Source organism: Rhinolophus ferrumequinum, chromosome 16 (genome assembly GCF_004115265.2).
Source record: "Rhinolophus ferrumequinum isolate MPI-CBG mRhiFer1 chromosome 16, mRhiFer1_v1.p, whole genome shotgun sequence".
Lineage (NCBI taxonomy): Eukaryota > Metazoa > Chordata > Mammalia > Chiroptera > Rhinolophidae > Rhinolophus > Rhinolophus ferrumequinum.
In genome coordinates, this window is record NC_046299.1 from 15,212,383 (window position 1) to 15,232,616 (window position 20,234).

The 20,234-nt window shown below is 35.1% G+C and overlaps 1 protein-coding gene across 5 annotated transcripts in view; it reads right to left on the minus strand.

Annotated features, from left to right (window-relative positions):
- Window positions 1–20,234, minus strand: part of VTI1A (vesicle transport through interaction with t-SNAREs 1A) — a 327,917-nt gene that overhangs the window by 237,787 nt on the left and 69,896 nt on the right. For 3 of the 5 annotated variants that reach the window (XM_033130109.1, XM_033130112.1, XM_033130114.1), the window contains exons 5-7: window positions 15,524–15,601; window positions 8,943–8,963; window positions 4,143–4,227 (exon numbers count right to left, since the gene is read on the minus strand). In XM_033130109.1, coding sequence (XP_032986000.1) covers window positions 4,143–4,227; window positions 8,943–8,963; window positions 15,524–15,601 — 184 coding nt within the window. The remainder of the gene's footprint in view (window positions 1–4,142; window positions 4,228–8,942; window positions 8,964–15,523; window positions 15,602–20,234) is intronic. The other 2 variants (XM_033130110.1, XM_033130113.1) reach the window with 1 other exon arrangement.

Consider the following 20,234-nt stretch of genomic DNA (forward strand, 5'->3'; position numbering starts at 1 on the left):
GGTACAAGATAGAGCAGTCTTGCGTGTCTTAAAACACCTGTGTATGTATTGAAAGGAGAGAGTGAGCCTTACATTTCTGCCCTTGCATAATTTCTCTTTCAGTCTATTTCTTTTGTTAATCATACCGCTTCCATTAGTTTTGTACCTATTGTATTCTGGGGTATTTACTTCAGAGAAAAAGACTCATAATTACAGAATAAAAGACAGATGACCCAAAGTTTTTAATATTAAGTCCCTGACCCCAAACAAAGTAGATATCTCCACACAGCTAAGAGTCATATCTTTAGTAATAACTAATAAAAGGGAGAGTCACCTTCTAGCTACAGATTCTAGGACAAGAATTTATAAGAAATACTAAACTGGATTAAGCCAACGGCTTATACAAGCAGCATAGAATTTGGTCTTTGATGGTCACTCACAAGAAAGTTTTGTTAATGAGTCTGATAATTGTCCCACTTGATGTCAGTCTTTGAAATGTCCTAGCATCAGCTCTTTAGTTTAATGTCATATATTCTTCCATATGTCCCTTCTTTTCTAAATGGAGCTATTCAATTAACTTGCAACTTCATGAATTTTATCAAATATGAAGGGATCCAAGAAAGAAATTTGATTGGTATTAACTCAATATATATACAGGTGTAAATGGCACTTAGAAATGATCATGTATTAATACTTTTTCTCAGACCAAGTGTTTTCTGACATGTATCCCTCTGCTGACTAGCTACTCTTAAAGAGACAATAACTGCCAATTTGACAAAATCACTTTTGAAAATGTCAGAAATGACTCAATAATTTTAGAAGATGAATTTCATTATTTGCTAGGAAGACACTAGTGGTCAAAATCAAATGCTTTCTATTCTATTCTACATATAGTTGATTTTATATAAAAAACAAATTTTCTTTTATGGTATTTGCCAATAATGGTCATTAAGTTCATGAACAGAAAAGTTTACAGATTTTTGTTGAAATCTTTTACCAATAATTCTGAAAGATAACCACTTTTGCTGATGGTAAGGTACAAAAATTATAACTTTTACAGAGATGTCTTTACTTTCTAAGCACTTGAATATATATGACCTCATTTTACTTTCGGACAATCTTATGTAATACATAGAATCGGGTGCCAGGTTTCCGTTTTGCAAATAAAAGAACTTGTACAGAGAGGTAAAGTGATTTCTCAAAGTCACACAGCTGTTTAATGACAGGGCCAGATAAGGGGGTGGTTCTGTCTTTCTCCAATTCAGTACATAAGACAATAGTTCCTCGATCTATATAGACAAATTAAATATCAAAAAACATATCGGGGCCCAAATTAGGGCTGCCAATTTTGTCATTTTTCAGGTAGAGAAAAAAATAAATAAATAACTTCTACCTATTATTATTTGTCTTATATCATAAAACTCTCCTCTCTTTTATCACCCTATCAAAATAGGAAAAACCATGATCTTAGAGAAAGCGTAGCCCTTTAAACTAATAAAAATTGCTTTATGAGAAAGTCACTACTTTCTCCTTTTTTAAAGATCTCATTTTGCTGTAGACTCGTGAAAACTTGCTGTGGTCTAGAACTAGCTCTTAGACCAATGGCTGGAATCCATTTCTCTCTTCTGTGCTATCTCACAAGTTGCATTAACTCTGCCCCATCTTCTCCTTCTTGAATTTCATAGTGTTCAAGAAAAAGAAACCAGTAAGTGCGAAAAGCTTTTCCTTTTGAAAGCTGCTCTTCTTGTACTGCTACTATAACAAAATGATTAGCATCAAAAATTTACATCATAATCCAAACACAGAGCTGCTGATTGATGAGAGATGAGGAGGCTGAGGGCTACACGGGGAAGCAGAAAACGTACAAGCCACGTGGTGCCCATCACAATTACTGCCTCCCACCCCACATTACTTGAGGAAGATGCCAGGGCAAGCAAAATGCGTTATGCCTGCTTTCTCAGTTCTCCATCCACTTCCACACTCATCCAAGGCACCATCGGGAAGACTCCTATGTAGGCAGAGGCCACGTGTGTCACATCGGTCTTTACCTCCTTCACAGAGCCCAGCCTTCCTCCTCCCAGACTCAGTGTTGTCATCTGTAAGAAGTTCCCAAGCTTTATATGACAAAGAGCTACCTAATTTTATAGAACTTTATAGTTAACCTACCATTGTATTCTACTAAGAAGTCCAAGAAGACTAAGGTTGGTTTTTGGGCCACTCTTACATCGACATTTTCCATGTTGACTGGACAGACAGGTTGGTGTGGATGTTATATTTTAGCACACACCGAAAGGAATAACAATCAAGTCTCATTCAGTTTTACAACCTTGATCAATGCGAGATCGTCCAGTACCTGTGAAGTTTTTTGATGACTTCCTTCAGTGTGGGGAGAGAGCTACGTGAACGGTGTCGTGCAAGAGAAAAGGCAGCCCCATCAGCCATAGCAAGCTCTCTGCCCGGCGTCGCAGTGAGACTGCTCCTGATCCAACCTAGTCCTATGTGGAAAGAGGCTCACCAATGGGCTGTTCTATCAGAGAAGGTTCTCGATGATGACCATATTCGACAGGTATAGCATTACAGCAAAGTAACACTTTTAAAAATCCCTTTCATACATACAAATTTCCATCACAATAAAATGTTTTTCTGTGAGATAATGATAAATACCTGTATCTCATCAAATGACCACACATTATATTTTTATAGTGTTTCATGGTGCCTAAAACATTTTCAGATATGCCATCATTTCTTGGGAATTTTCTAAGACAGGCAATAGTATTTCCATTTCATTGAAAAGCACACTGAGACTCAGAGAGGTTATGTGACTTGCTCAAGGTCACACAGACAGGAGCTAGAACTCGAGCTTGGTTTTCTGACCTCGTATACAGGGCTCTCTGCTTTGTTCACATTTTTACAAGGACAGCCACTTCTAAAGGTGAGCCCAGGGACAAAAAGAACAAATGAAAGCTGGTTTTTATTCCAATCAAGGCTGAAAACCAATTTATCAATAACCTCAGAAAGAAGGGCTGCCTATACTACCAAAAAATCTGGAAGGTCTATGGTTTTCTTTAGTTTTCTCTCCATTAATATAATACTGATGCCATCTGTGTTCTTCCTATTCAGCTCCTTTGAATTCTTCACATAAGCCAGCCAATACAGAACAGCCATGAACCCAGGGCAAGAAAAAACACTGGCCATTCACAAAAGAAATTTGGAATAATTTTCATTATACCTGTGCTTTCAAAATAAACATTTTCTTGTGTCACTAAATTTAAAAAATGATGGAAATGTTGTTAGCCATATATCTTTGAGGGAAAGAACTACCCAAAATATGGTAAACAGACTATATATAGGTTATACTTTGCAAAAGAGAACAAAAAAGATAGCAAATAATAAGAATCTGATGACTACAAAGGGGTTAATGGATATTTGTTTACTATCTAAAAACAAACCGTCATTGCATGAAACATTTATAATGAAAAAGCTTGTCTATTTTAAGTAGATGAGTCTTAGAAGTCAAATGAGGGCTGTGTTTTCTGAAAATTATAACTAGTGTTAATTCAAATGAAAAGTTTGGACAGTAGAAACTAATGCTAATAAGATTATCATGAGTATTAGCCTTGCTGCTTACTATGATTTTTTTTTCGATATCTGATTATAGGCTCTGTTTATGATTTAAAAAAAAATACATACGATCATTGGAAATCATTTCCAACACCAGGACAAACAAGCAAGGTAAACTGGGGATTGTTACTTCTTTGCCCCTAGTTTACATCATTTAGACTGATTAAAATGTTAATTTTTACGTATGTGAATAAACATAACGGAGCAAACAACTGGAGACTGCACTGTGTGCTAGCAATCATTGCGGGTGGGTAAACTGACAACATGTAACTGCATATTAAGACAAATGTAGAATTTAGACAAAGTATTCCATCTCTTTTCAGATGTATACTTTTAAACCTCAGGAACTGTTTTCAGTAGATGTCATGCCTTTTAACTTGAAAAAAGATAAGCGCAAATAAGCTCCCAATTGTCTCCCCAATATGTAAACCACATCTCGGGCTGCTGTCTCTGCTACTCCTTTGAAGTTACCCTGAAATGTCATGTGTTGTGAAGACTGCTGTGCACAAGCAAGGCAATTTGCTCACTCTCAGAATTCTTACCGGTTTCTACTGCTATTTGGTATCCAGCCTCTAGTCTCCGAGATGACCTTTCCAGCCTCTCTGTGTTATCGAGCAGATGTGCCCTCTGAAAAAGAAAAAGGGGAAAAAATCAGACGGCCGTCTACAATGTTCTTTTTTTGCCATAAAAAATAATAATAATAATGCTTTTGTCTGCTCTAACATTTCAGGGTGGGGGGGAGTCACAACCCATTATAGATAATTTTTAGCAAATCTTCCATTGTAAGAACCACTGCAATGGACAGATTTCCAATCAACTGTGTGTCGATCGTCGCTTTTTTTGTTTTAAAAGGCAGATTCATGTTGTATGTGGCCACAATAAGCCATTCTCCAAAACACTGAGAAATGTACTAAGACCACAGCTAACTGGCTCTTTCCTGTTTCAGCAGAGGTAGATGTTATGAGATATTTGCATATATCTATGATCCTTATTTTGTATTTATTTTTTTATAAAATGCAGTCATTTAAAAAAAAACTCATTTGTTCCTTTACTTTCTGCGATAGTATATTTTTTAAACAGGAACTGTATTTTTAAGAGAATGTCCCTCAATTTTGGATGTGTGGCAAAATGCCATAGAGAATAACATAGGCTACCAAAACAGAATACTAAACAGCAGGTCTAGGTTAAGACAACTCGGGACAACCACCAAGAAACGAGGTACATGTTCTCCATGCACATAGATGTACAAAATTGTGGATTTATGCCCTAGATTGAAGGCAAACTTTTGACACGTAGTGTTTGAGGACTGTTAACTAATACTGTAATAATTAATGCACTCTTTTATATTTGATTGGAGAATGAGAGGATTTTCCCGAAATTCTCAGCTTCTAAACTTTGTTTTCTACATTGAGGTTTTTTTTGTTTTGTTTTGTTTTTAACCATAAGGATCCTACTATCCTAGATCTATTCAGGTTGGCAAACAGATTTGCAAGCTAATCATGGCTATGAATGGGTAGGAATATGTGCATGCGTGTGTGTGTGTGTGTGTGTGTGTGTGTGTGTGTGCATGTATGTCTGGATACTTAGAAATACATGAATATATGCATATGTATATTTCTGTATGTGTAGATGCAGACATGTAGTTGTATAAATTAGTACCTTTGTCCCGCAAATCAGTTTTGGTATCTGGTCAAAAAGAAAGAAACACTGCAACCACAACTCCTACAACTTTGTGTTGTTGACAGATGTCATTTAAAATAGAAGAAATGCTTTCTAATAATAATAAAAAAGGAGGTGCCACACATATTATCTGAGTGGCTGTCGAGCGGAACGATCTACCTTGCTCTAATGAGCCCCCATGGATCTTGGAGATGCAAGCTGTATTGACATGCACACTTAGGCTAATACACCTAGACCAGTGCCTCGGAGCTCTAGCAGCCAGGGATGCTGACAGAATATCTCGCTCCCATCTTCAAAGAAAGGCAGTGATTAGTATGTTATCATTACCATTCAAAACGTGATTTCCTGATTCCCTCCCGGCACAGGTGACACATCTGAGATGCGGCCAGACGTTGCAGGCAGCTAAAGCCACATCAAAGCTTTCCTTGAAATATTTTTTGGGGGGAAGGGCTGGGGGGAGGGGGCGAAGAATCATTAAAACAATGCATTTAGAACAGAGAGATAAGACCTGATGTGAAGGTCGGGAAAGCTGCAACAACAGTCTATAATAATTAATAGACTTGTCTAATATATGGTGGAGAAATTAAGAGAAAAATTGCCCCTCCCTCTGACAAAAAAAAAAGAAAAAAAACTAAACTAAATAAATAAAAGGGAGGAAGGAAGGGAAAGCTTGTATCATGGAAACGCAAAATCACTAAAGACTGTAATTGAGAAAAAGAAAAGTACGGGGAGCTCTGTATGTTTGGCATTAATGATGATTTTTAAATAAAATTAAATACTTTACTCAGCTTGTCAAAAATAGCTTTCTTATTCCTAATTCTCCCTACATGCAGGTTTTTGGGAGTAAGGTTTACTCTTCCAGTCTCTGAATACTATTTTCTATCTTAACAAAAGACTTAATTTCAAATTGGTGACTCTCTAAAAAGATATGAGATTTGTGAAATCAAGAGTATTTTAATCCCAAACAACAGAACAAAGATTTTTAGTTATTTCCATATTGGATGAAATCCCTAAATTAAAACATTCAGCTACTGGAGCTTAAAAAAAAAATTCCAAGATCAATACTGGAAACTGACAATCTAATTAGATCATGAAATATAATGTAGGAAACAAAGCATTTAAACATGGAATGATTTTTGGGATTCCACGAAAGGGAGCCAAATCAGATTATTTAGTGTGTGGCTATGATGGGGAGCAAAATTTCTAAATTTGTTTTTTTGTATGAATAGTCCTAAATAATGGAAATAAGCCCTCCTCAGGACAATTCAGTTTATCAGAGCATATCTGCACACAAGAGAACTATCAGTTTACCAGCAGCTTTCCAGCAGGACCTCACTTTGTATTTTGGAACCTCTTCACTTAAGTCAAGCTAAAATCAAGTTCTTGTAACAGCTGTGCTATTTACATCGTTCCCTTAGTTGTACATTGCCCCGGTCTCTGAAAATGAAAGGCAATACACTACAGTAGCAGCTGATGCTTTCAACTTGCCCACACATTCCATCCCAAACTCATTCTCTCACCCTCTTCTCAGCCCTTTTCAAAGCAGGTAAGTAAAGCAGTGCAGGAGCTTCAGACAGAGCTCAACTTGTGTGAGGAGCTGTGCAGTGTGGAGGGCAGGAGACACAGGACTGAAATGGAGAGCTAGGCAGCTCCCGTGCACGACCAGCTTGCCTCCAAGCGCCCTGTTTCCAGAGCTGAGCCCAAAAAGAGCCTCACAAGGAAGGGATGGAGCATGCTTTGTTTCCAAACACAATAAAACATCCTATTTTGGAGATGAGTGCCCGTCTTCTTCGGATAGATACTAGAAAAATTGGGGGTACTTTCACTGTTTGATTCCTATTAGAATCCTGCCTGAGAAACAATCACTTCTGAGCAAACCATATATCAATGCATTGTCATCACAGCAATCTATTCTATAACTATCCATATCAAAGATTGTTAAAAGGCTATTTCAGAACATATTATTCCATTAGTCGAGTGATATCATACTTCCTAGTACAATTCCCTTCTAGGTTACAGTTTTGGAAACACGCATTCCAGAAGCATAACTGAGGAAACTGTTGTTATAGGCACAACAAAAGAATTAAGCTATAAATTGATGAAAAAACATATTTTGAAAGAAATGCAGATGTGATGTTTTCAGCTTTTAGAATTAAGATTTCTAAGTCCACACAATTCAGCTGAACAAAAATAGGTCTTTTGTCAAATATGCTGATTGTAATGAGGAACATGGTTTTATTAATTATATTCATTGCTAAATTCAGGGGCCAGAGCTGCGTGTAGTTTCTTCACGTACAGGTTTAAGTCTATTGTTAGTGCCAATGACATTTGAAAATTCAGATTCGTCACATAAGTATGAGCAGATGCAAACACACACAAGCAGATATTCTGTCCTGCATAAAAATAATGTTGATGCATCACCTCCTGAGAAATAATCTTATATATCCAAACTGCAATTGATTATATTCTTTTAGGATATGCATCTGCTTCCATGCAGAGAAGATAAAAACACAAAAAGATTAGAGGGTGTGGGTTTTGTGTATTTACACCCTTCATGTTACATACCATCATTACTTTTACGAAGAGAGGACACCACTCATGGCTCTTCACTCAGAAGAATTGTTGAAAACTGCTATCTACAAGCCTCTAAATTGGCGTGTGCATTACCCAGAGAATGATCACATACCACTAAGTAACTTCTACGTAGGAAAATCTCAATCAATGCAGTCAATCTAAACTCGAAAATCATTCACAGTACTCTCATTAATATAAACCATTACACAATTTTTAAGTTGCAAAGTAGGCCATTATTTTATGCCCTAATATAAAAGAAACAAAACTCATTCCCCCTAAGTAAAAAATAAAACTACTTTAGCTCTGAAAACAGTACCAAAGCATATTTGATAAGTTTGGCCCAATTAAAACAGAATATAGACTCATTCAGCATCCCTCATTGAGATGGGGATAAAATTATAAACATTACATAAATATTTGCTGGGCCACAAAAGTCTGAAGCTCTATTATGAAACAGGCTAGCAAACTCTGAAAAATAAGAACTCACTTGGGTGCTATTTCCTACAGAAAGGAAAGTGTTTGGCAATGACGAGACCTTTGGCTATTCTTAGGTATCTGTGTACATAGCCTAGTAGGGCTTTTGTAACATATGTGTGTTTCCCCAAAAGGATAATAGATTCAGGGTACCTTATGTTGAACCTAAGAGTTTGGGGTGGAGGAAAGACGTTTACTTAAAGACAGTTCTTAGTGAAGTAAATCATAATGTCAGAAAAAAATTTAATCGTAATTGACTTCTTTGTGAAACCAATACAAATAAAACAAATCTGAAGTTAGTCTACATTAAAACTACATTCAGGGATAATTTGAAGATATTCCTTTGTTTTTCTTCCGTTTCTGGCCTTTAAAATAGGACTTTTCCTCTGATGCCAACAAACAACAATGATCACTGTGATAAGCGTAGTTTGGATATATTTGTTTTCCTAAAAATAATCATCAGAGAACATTTGAGGGCTTTTAATCAATAGTTTGCTATATGTAGATTTTCCTGAAAATGAACCCAAAGATCTGACCTCAGATTTAGAAACTCAAATTTATAGGGAAAAGCAGAATTTTTTTTTTTAAAAAAAAGCAGGCTAGGAAGTACTCACCTCTTCACGTAATTTTATCAACTGCACCATGAATGCACAAAAAAAAAAAAAAAAAAAAAAGATAAAAAGGAAAGAAATGGCAGGAAAGAAAGATCAGTTGTGTGACAGGATACAGAATTAACATTGACAATTTATCTGTTTACATGTTTAGCATTTAAAAATCACAGACAAACACATTAAAAGAACCTAAACACAGACTACATGCAGAGTTTTTTGAACGAATAAAGATCACTTTCTCACACTGTCACATTAAACAAAGAGAATAGTGTGAAATTCTCTTTTAAAGTACATCTAAGACACCATCATGAAATAAAGGGGAACGACTTCATAGAAGTCTATATTATAAAGAAAGAAAACAAGTTTACTGTTCCTCTCTTCTAAGAATGCACCACTGAAGAGGTTTTGTATATACAAGTTTTCAGGATGTTTCTCTATTTTGAATCTTGACAACTGATTTCAGAATTTACCTACAAATGAAAATGATTAATAGTTCATGCTTTTGTCCCCATAAGAATTTAAAACAACAAACTATCAAGTTAGTTAATGTCATACTTCTACCTACTCTAGTAAAAAGACTGCATTTGGAGATAACATTAATTGAAAATAAAGCATGCCAGAATAGATAACATTTAGGACATGGTATCAGAAAATATTTCACCATCCTTACAAATACTGTGTATTTGTAAGAAATTAGAATTAATTTCTAGGTTTTCGTTTTGCTTCAGAGGCGACTGCAGAAATATGGTTGTTTATTTAATTTTTGAAGCTTCTTCATTTTTCAGTTTTCTTCATTTCGTAAACTGGGCCACCTCAAAGCAATGAGCTCTCATACTTCATTTGTACTGCAGTCTCTTATCACTCAAATCAAACCCCAAATCACTCTTTAGTTGTTAGTAAATTCTCCTATGATAACATTTTAATTCTCCTCTGTAGAACGTTTTTCTATCTGCCTTAAATATAACAGATAAAACAAGTCGCTTAACTCTTTAGAAACTAGAAAATGGATATAGCCAGCTATCTGGTTGAGTGTGTGTAGGTGTGTGTGTTTGACAGGACTGTAAAGCAGAAACATCACTGTATAGTTGAGATGACTGCCATAGTTTCTGCAGTGAATAGAAATTGAAACCTGTGTTGTAAGACTATAAACCACATTCTAGGTCTGAAATATGCATCCTCAGCAATTCAAGTCTACAACTGATAATTTTTAAACATCCAAATATCTGTAACATCTGTTATAATACTTGACATATGCAGAGCAATAAATTAAACTATGGCTTTGGGAGAAGCGTGCTATAAATTGCTCACTACAAGTCTCTCTAAAAGTATCATGTTTACTACAGCCTGGATTTCTCAGTGCTTAATGCTGTTTTTTCGTCTCCCATTCAAAGAAGGCAGCATGCATTCCAGCTTATTCTGTTATTTCATTTGTTATACGGAAAGTATTTCAAGTACAAAAGAATGAGATTTCAAAATTGTTATGCATCTTTTAGAAAACGAGAACAGAACCTATTACATAATGTCTCACAGTGCATTTAGAGAAAATGAAACTTTTAATGTCGTCCTTTCAAAATATATAAGAAGTCGTCATTATTTTTAATCAATATGCTCATTCTCTCAGCGACCATCCAATGTCTGAGTAAAGCACCTCCTCACTTCCTGTGGAAAGTTAGTATTCTTCCCCAGAAAAAGTAAAATTTTAAACTAAACTACCTGGACTATCACATATCGGAATCTTTCTCTTTGCTATCCGAACATCGTGGGAGAAAAAGGCAAACATTAATTCTCAGAAAGAGACGATCCAGGAATTGATCGCACTGCGGCTATCGTTTCTTTCTGGGGTCACCATTCTTCGCTTGACTATGATACTTAAAGGGCCAAAGTTTAAAACTACTCCTTAGCAATGGAGACCATTTGGGGCATGCCACCCTGCCATAATCAATGAGTGTTTAAAAATGCTACCCATTTGTTTTTTCAATAGGTTCCAAACAAAAACCGTTCTATCTTGTTTGTGCTGCATGGCTGCATTCAAGCTCGACACCGGATTTGTAGCCAAGCTAGGTAATGGGAGGGTTTTTAATCTTTATCTTCTTCTTCTTCTTCTTCTTCTTTTTTAAATTTTTTTTTTTTAGGGCTGAAGGTTTTCATTCAAGTAAACAAAAGATGGTCTATTTTTGAAAATTAACAATGCTTAGACTAGACTGCAAGTAGTGATTTCGTCTTTTCTCGAGTTACTAGCTCCATCATAAGCGACATGAAAGTGTGCCATGCCACCATGTTGAGTTATGATAATCAACATCTTTTTTGAAACAAAGATTTTTTTTCCCCCAGTGCAGAATTTGATACAAGAGGTAATCTGTTCCTTTGTGGGCTGAAAAAATCTGGTTTACGCTGGTTTGAACCAGTGGAATCTCTTGTGGTTAAGCCTTCTGCTGTGACTAAAATCAAAACTGCACTGCAGTGCGTGTGAGGGGCTCATGCGCGCGCGCGCCTCTGTGTGTGAGGTGCGTCACATGACCCCCCCGAACTACCGAATTTTTTTTTTAAAGCTGATAATGCGACTGCCGTCTCTGTCCGCATACAGATAACGAATAAATGCTGAACTCTATTAAACGCCCTTTACACATTATCGTGGGTCGAACACACAATTTTCTGAACTTATGATGACAGTCTATTTATTTTGCTATAAACCCTCAGCACGTAACGAACAGATTTGTGCCTGGTAATGATCTGCTCTGCCAGGGCTATATGAAATGATACCGACCTTCTTTAGATCTTGGGGAATTAAATTGACCGACTGCACCCCCTGGTCTGTGGCTGAAGTTTAACACACTTTATGCACAGCAAGCCCAAATTGGAACTCAAGAGAACATCGTATTAAAAAATTAAGCAATCCTATCTGCTACATATTGCTTTACCAAAAAAATTTTGGTACGTTTGGAAATATCCTTCTCTTTACATATATTTTTGAACCTTCTACGTAGGATTTACTCAAATTTCATTTACTCAGATTTATTCACTGATCAATATAATTTTGCATATGGAAATTGAGACTATGATGGTTCAAAAGTATTGCTTGGAACATTTTATTTGCCCCATTGTGATACTTCACTATGAAGGGGATTTAATTCTATAAGATGTTTTTTTTTCCTTTTCTGAGAATGGTTTTCATGAAAGAAACTAAATCAAGTTAACAACTATTGAGGTTTCCACTCTAAATACAGCATCACTATATTTTAAAAAAACTCAATGCTCTCACATATTAAAGTGTTGCCATATGTAATGGAAAATATGAGATTTTAAGACTAGAATGATAAAGCCTAAGACGACAGTCCTTGGAAAGCTGATGACCCAATAATAGTACTTGAATGCGCAAAGTAGATAATTTTGGCCCTTCTTTATATATCAGGGATGAGCTATATTTGAGTGTATGAAGTGGATATGAATCAGAAATGAATTAATACAAAGTATTTAATTTAGAATTAAATGAAGCTGCGTACTGTATGAGGGATATTAACGATGCATTCGAAAAAAATCTTAATTTCTGAAATCTTAATTTCTGACATTTCTAATCATGGCAGAAATGTTTACATATATCTATATCTATCTATCTCTATAGATAGATATATAGAGATAGATAGATAGATATAGATATATAGATATATAGATATATGAGTAAATTAATATACTCCTTAGTTAATTGTCAGATTATAATTACGTGTATGAGCAGCCAGTTTTAGACGCTTAAAAAATGCATTGTAAATGGCCAGAATGAGAAATAATGGCCATGACATTCACATTTGTCTAAACCTCCACACAGAAGCCACTAAAGGGAGGATGTGTATATTGCATCAAAAAGAACTAAGTAGTCAGTATTTATTTTACCTATTTGTAACCATTGCTATGAACTCTTTATTATTTTCCTTTCTGATATATAATTTTTAAAAATTGACGTATATCCCAATTTTAGTGAAATAAATATTACCACTTTGTCTCATTTTGTTTACCTCCAAACAAAATACAGTTTTCTCTGTATATTAAAAGTTTATGACAAGCCAAGAAGTTCTGAATATCAATTTATCAACAATTAACTTGAAAATAAACTTACTTGTAGGCAGAAAATATTTTCTTATATAAATTACGGGTAATCCTATCCAGAAAAAAATATCTTCTCATATTTTATAGCTCAGTCTCTGAGCTATAAAAATTAATATAAAGAGCCAACTCAAAATACTTTCTTACTTTAAAGTAAGGGCTTCTGTTTTGATTGCATAGTCTGAATGAATACTGATTCAGAACAAAGAGTTATTCTCAAGACATTCCTGTTTAAGGATATATGTTTTAGTTTGAGGGATTTTAATTCCTATATTATGATAAAGAGTCTCAAAATAAAATTTAATTTGTTCATTATGATATGGAAATTTTGCTACATTCGGTAAATAATATCCAAAAAGTTAAGTGTGGTTTCTTTGAACTTTCAAACCTAATTCAAATTTTAGACTGAAAAGTTCACACAAGTAATAATCTAACAGTTACATAGTCTCATGACTATAATTTATCATACTCTATTTATTGAAGTGACAGCTCCTTACAACTAAACTTCAGGTTCTCCAAGCACTTTCAGAATTTGTAAGTTTGATTTATACAAGTCCAGGGGAAATCTCTGTGTAATCACTTTAAAGTGACAGGAATATAATTTGAAAAATTCAGAAAACTTGAACTCAATCTATTTTTGTGGAATATTTTTCTTTAGGCATAAAAAAAATCATAGTTATATGTATGTAAGACAAATGTTTTAGGCACATAAAATGTCCATTAAGAGAAGTGAACATGCTTTGGGGGAAAAAAAAAGGGATCCCTGTCACAGTACTACAACAGCCATTACAATAAAGGAGTCTGAGTGAGACAGAAATACCCCCTTCCTTTCCATTCCCTCTCTATTAGGGAGTAGTTTCAAATGAGGGAAAGATCTATAGCTTTCTAAAAAATTGACATGGGAACCAAGCATTCACTTTTTTGTAAAAAAGATAATGCTTTTTCTTACAGTAAAGATAGGAAATAAAATTATGATTCATTCATTCAAGAGGTGTGAACAACCTAAATCTCACTTAAAATGGGAAGAAAATATTTTTTTTCCTCTCATCCTTTCATTATTTAATCTATGATAAGTAAAACCCCTTTCTCATATCACCCTTCTGTTTGATGTACTCCGTATTTTTTCCCTTAGTTATAATTATTCTCACATTTCAATCAGGGAGGTTAAAATCCCAAGTCAAATCTTAAAGTGTTTACATGTCAGAACTTAAGCTGGTAACATCCAAACAGTGGAGGCGGTGAGATCTTTTCAAAAACAAACATAACCAGTGCAGTGATTCTTGTCCCCTTTCTAGGGTCCGTGGATGGGGGGTTTTCATCACTTAGGCAACATCCCTGCTACAATAGTAACATTACAGTAGATAGTGATATAGTGTCAGCATATACAGACCTAGAATATAATCTGTTTGAGATGGTTCATACAATTATACAACTTTCATAATGTGTAGACATATATGACTATGTTTTACTATCTTATTAAAATTTTGGTTTATTCAATGAATGCTTTGTGCTCGATTTTATTTAGGCGATTTTATTTAGGCGGAGTAGAGGCCTTCACAATACTTGCCAAAGTAACATAGTAACCACGTTCAGGTCTTGCATCTCAGGTTCAGGTTCCCTATCATTTATTTTCTTTAAAAGTGCCCAGAGAATCAGTCACTAGGGTTGTTTAAAACATTTTAAAAATCATTTCTGCACTGAGGTTCTTGAAACATTTAAGTCAGATATATTATCTGTATGAATTAATGAAATCCGCTGTATTAATTCAAAGAAAGAAGTGGGACATTAATTAGACTCATGGCACTAGTGTGTGATCCAATGAGAATTGACAGCCAGGTTGTAAGACCCTTTAAGAAGAAATTGTATCTTATTTTTGCCTATGCAGATCTTAAACTGCAAAACAACTTTTCCTATTATTATTATTATTATTATTATTATTATTATTATTATTAGACAGAGGCAGGACCTCTATATGAGAATCCAAGTTCCACACGGGGGCTTATGATTTGCATTTTGGTGATAATGTATTTTTAAGAAGCTACACAATAGGAGACTGAGCTGCCCTGTTGAATTTTGAAAGCTTACTTTCATTTGTTTTGCTGCAAGTGTTGATTTAATTATACTGCATTATTATCAAAGCTGCATTGTGTACTTTTTTATTCCTTTTACATGTGTTTGAGGTGAAGACCTTGGCTTTGTCTGCAAACAGTGTGTTTCAAGTTATTCCTTAAGTACTAAATAATAAAGAAAAGAGAAGAAAAGATTTTTTTTTTTTAAAGATAGCAGACAGTGATCACAAGGTAAAGGGTTAAATGTAAGATCTCCAAGAAACATTTTGAAGTTGATTAAGACTCCAGCTTTGCATTAAACAGTATCACTTCCACATGAGTTGCTGCTAATACTGTTACGGAGCAGCTGAGAGCCCAGTGTGCCGGGTGACCTCCTTCACCTCCAGCCACCCACCGGGCCCTTCCTCATTAGCATTCTACCTGGTTCTCGGAGGAATTCCCAGCATCCCCGAGGAGCTCATTGCGTACTTCGTCACTGTAGGCGATCCGTGACCTTTTCTATAAAACAAAACAAAGAAAAGGGAGAGAGTGAGATCAACGTTAGAAAGTAAAGGCTTCGAAGCATTATAGGTATCAAGGCTGATCATCTCAAACCTCGAGAGCCCCCTAATGGAAACCTATTGCTAAAATCTGCAAACCAAACTTGTGTCAAGTTCTTGACTTGAGAACTTGAATGTAAATTAGAAATTTTCAAATGCCAATAATGAAAGAAAACTCTGCGTGTGTAAGTATTCCGTTAATATTCACAAATGGGTTGGAACTGGTATATTATTCCATATGGTGGTACTTCAAATAAGAATATCAAACTGTAGGAAATACAGCTACATAGCTGTATTAACTCACCAGATTGTAACACATAGCTGTATTAACTCGTATCTGCAAAACTCACCAGATTGTAATTAAAACAAGAGTATATGCTGCTTTTTTGTTGTTGTTGCTGTTTGTGTGTTTTTTCATACTGTGACAGGAAATGGATTTTATAGTACAGGTCTTTTAAAATCTCTACTTCTAGGGTTATATTATATCTGCAACTATATATATACTGGAATGTCTGGAAAATAATACATCTATATTCCTTTCATAATTGTGATGCTACTAACCAAAAGAGATGAAATTTAAAAGCCCATCCAATTTCCAAACAATAATTTAAATGTCTCTAAGTCCTCTATAAATAATGGCCTGAGGAAAAGTACGGGGGAGTATATGTGTGTGTCTGTTAAAACAAATTAAATTTCCCAATCCTAGTAAATAAAGGCAAAGAAGGCTGTGAGTCAACGTTTCACACACTGAAATTTTTGTTTTACAAGAAATCTACCTTTACCTATAAAGTCAGAGGGACACGTCTGGAAGGAATTCATGAATTATCTAAATTACACACATTTGGAAAAGCTAAAAGGCTCCGAAAATTAGTTGTGAAGCTAGAGTTGCAAGTCCTTAGATCTTACTCAGCCACCACTATTTCAGACCCAAATGCAGATTTACAGCTTACTTTGCTGCCTTTTCTGCTTCTAAACTAAGCAAAAACAGTCAATTTAAAAACGGCAGTTTGAAAAACAGTAATCTTTTCTCATCTGGGAACTACAGGTTAGACCTTAAAATTTCTAACCTGTTCAACTGTGTTCCGAAAAATTATTTGTAGTTAAAAAGACTATCCATAATCCGTGAGCAGAAGTCAACAAGACTTTTAATTTAGACTTTTAAACTAGTGAATGCGTAACACTGCTTTGTCACAGAGACCATAATATTTTAAACATAAAATCATATTATGTTAAAATTTAAAAAGGACTTTTGACCAAAAAAACCAACCAAACAAAAATACCCCCACAACCTATAGATTTTAATCATTTTAAAGTTGCAGCCTTTGTCAATTGGGGTTCCTTATCAGAACCACAAACAGAGAAAATTATTTTCAATGACTATTTTCTCAATTCTCCCAAGAATGGAAAGTAAGAGAATTTAATTCATTACATAGAACAGAAGTCTTAAGGCATTAGGGCTTAACTCTCTGGCAGAACCCAGTTGAAAAGAGCTGAATGGAGTACAAATAAAAATAAATAAATCTAGACAATCCTTTTTTTTTTTTTTTAGTTTTCATGGAGTTCTGTTGGTAGCTTTGCTTAGACTAGAACCTTGGGGTCCTGACTCACAGCTCGGTAATCATTCTAAACACACAAAATTCCTCATCATTTTATTACCCTCTGGATACACTCAGGAAAAAAGATACAAAAAATTGCAAATGTTTCAGCTTAAGGAAATGGTGACATCCTATCCCTGCCCTGAGTCTCTACCCCACTGCCTGCTTTCCCTGCTACAAGTATGTATCTTCTATCTTGGCTAATGTAATAAGTCGTAAGTAGATAAATAAAACCAACAATGTTGCAAAGAGGACAAAGTAGAAAAGTTAAGTCATTCGCCTGAGGTCAGTAATGACATCTATTATCAGATGTCTCAATAATTCAGAAGTGACACAACTCATTCACTTGTGAACATGCCAGACTTCTTAACACCCACAAACAGCATATTAATTAAGTCTGCTTCTCTTATTATATTTACTGAAGTTGCTATTAATTAGCTATTTCTATTGGCTTTATCCAGAACTGTATTGAAAAATGTTAAATTACAAGGACAGTACGTTTCATGTGCCTTATTACAATATTAGATCAGCCAAACCTTCTTGTGCCCATGTGGAGATCCCCACTACAGTAGTTTCAAACTAGCTAAGCCAAACTATTTCACAGCATTAAAGGGAAATGAGAACCTTTAAACAGGCTGTGGTATCAGAGCGCCTACTTAATTATTTCATTTCATCACTATGGGGGACTAAAACATTCCACAGTATGCAAGAATATCATATGGAGACGGTTTTGTTTTTCCCTTTTTTCACCAAAATATCAACAAATTGGCATAGATTGTTTCAATTAACATTATAGTCTTATTTGATTTTTACTATACTTCAAAAGAACAAAAAAATTACAAACGTGGTATCCTTAAATATCCAATTTTGTTTTGGTTAGAATCCATTGCTTTTGAAAACCAGCAATAAGAGTGTACACGCTCAGCAACAGAGGAGAACTAAGGATTATCTACAGTTGAAGGGTGGTCCCTATAAATGTTATTCTTACCATTAGGATGGTAAAACTGGTCATTTGGATGCTTTCTGGATGTAATTGAGCAAATGATATGCTCAGTTTTAAAATGTTCTCTGATAGGACTGACTTCTGTTAAAGAATGAAAAGACAACTCATTTCAAATATCAGAAATAGTTCCTCATGGAAATGATACAACCGACACTGAAAATTGAACTTTGCACTCAAGCATCATTTTACAAAAAAATATTTTTTTAAATCAAGACTTTGTAAGAATTGTATTTAAATGCCCGACATTTGTATTTTCTCCTAATTTTTCTCCTAAAATTTATCCTAGTTTTTCTCCTAAATTTTAAGTAAGCTGATTGTGATCAACCATAATTTGGCCTGCAGAATCAACATTAAACTAATCGAATACCAAAAAAGGTTAAATTCCTTTGAATGACAACCTGCTTATTTTATGGACAGTTTTCCTCCAAAAATCAATAAATTATTTACCTTTTATGGAACTTTTAAAAACCTCACTTACAGTACTAAATACTATGTCATACTTTAATTTGCAGGATTCAAAGTTAATGAAACTGAAACATCTACTGTATCTTGGTAAACTAACTCTAAACAATTTTACTTTATTATCCACTGTATAAAATCTGTACTTTAGCCAAATGCAAGCATGAGAATTTGAGCTGGAAATGTCATACACTCAGCTACAGTTTGAAGGAACCCAATTCATAATGCATTTTATAAATAGTTAATGACTTCTATACATAAGCTAACCAGGCAAATCAAGAAATTGTCAACATTTTAGTCTTAGTTGTCAGTTACCACTGTCTACTGGTGCTTTTATATGTGGCTTCTGGAGAAGACAGAAGCTCCATGCAGTTTATAATCTATTGCAATTTGGGTCTGTACCATAAGGTGGAAAAGCTTCAACTGACAATATTTCCACACACACACAACATACAACACACACAGTTAAATATAAAGCATTCCTCACTTTTAGTTATGTGTTTGTGTTATAACTTCACAGACACATAAAAGAAGTTATAGCATATAACTTCTAACTTACACACTAAGGTGGACACTACATAGTGAGACAGAAAAATCACAGACCATATATGAACTACAGAAAAAAAAATGACAAATTAACAACTGATTGTTATCCCCAAAGAAGTTGAATGCACACACACAGTTTCAATGGCTGTTTTAAACTGATGACAAAAGTGAGTCTTTGGTTATGAAATGAGAATTTCAGATTCCAAACGATTTTCACTTGGTGTCTGAACAGAACTTTGCATGCTGATTGGCAGATTTTCTTACAGCCAAGTTCAAACAGAAACCCCTTGCTCCAGTTCTACTGGAACTTTGGCTTGAAACAATCTATCTACTTGACCCAAGCCTTAACATTTCCCAACTGAACTGAGTATGTTTCTTGACAAGCCACTGCTAAACTAGAAACAAAATGAATTAACTTAGCTAAACTAATAAGAACCTGTGATCTGTGATACGCCTCCTGTGTGATTCTACACGATGAAACAGGGTATACATAACCAGAATGAGGATTCCACAACCACCACTAGTGTAAGCCTAACAATGAAGTGGTTTATTACTAGAGCGTATATGAGAATTTAATTTCAAGGCGTGCACATGGCAAAGCAATGCTTAAATTGCCTCACTGGAATTACTACAATGTTATCATCAGACCAGTCACATTGTAAATAGATTTATAATGCTTTCCATGTGCTGCACTCTGTTGCATATGAATTAAGTACTGATCGGTATTACAATAAAATCAGCTAGTTCCCACACCTGGCAGACAGGATATTTCACTAAATTAATACCCATACAGCTACATCACAAGGCATGGGAGCGGAAACCATCTCTAAGGCATTCATCCGCTTGAGTTCTACATGGGAGGCAAACACTCCATGGTTATGGAGACTGTCACTATGTTGAATGGACTGCTCAAGACGATCTGTTTCTAACAATTCTGTATCGCAGAATTAAGACTTTCTCATTCCCGTTCAATTTGTGGCCTAATTTTC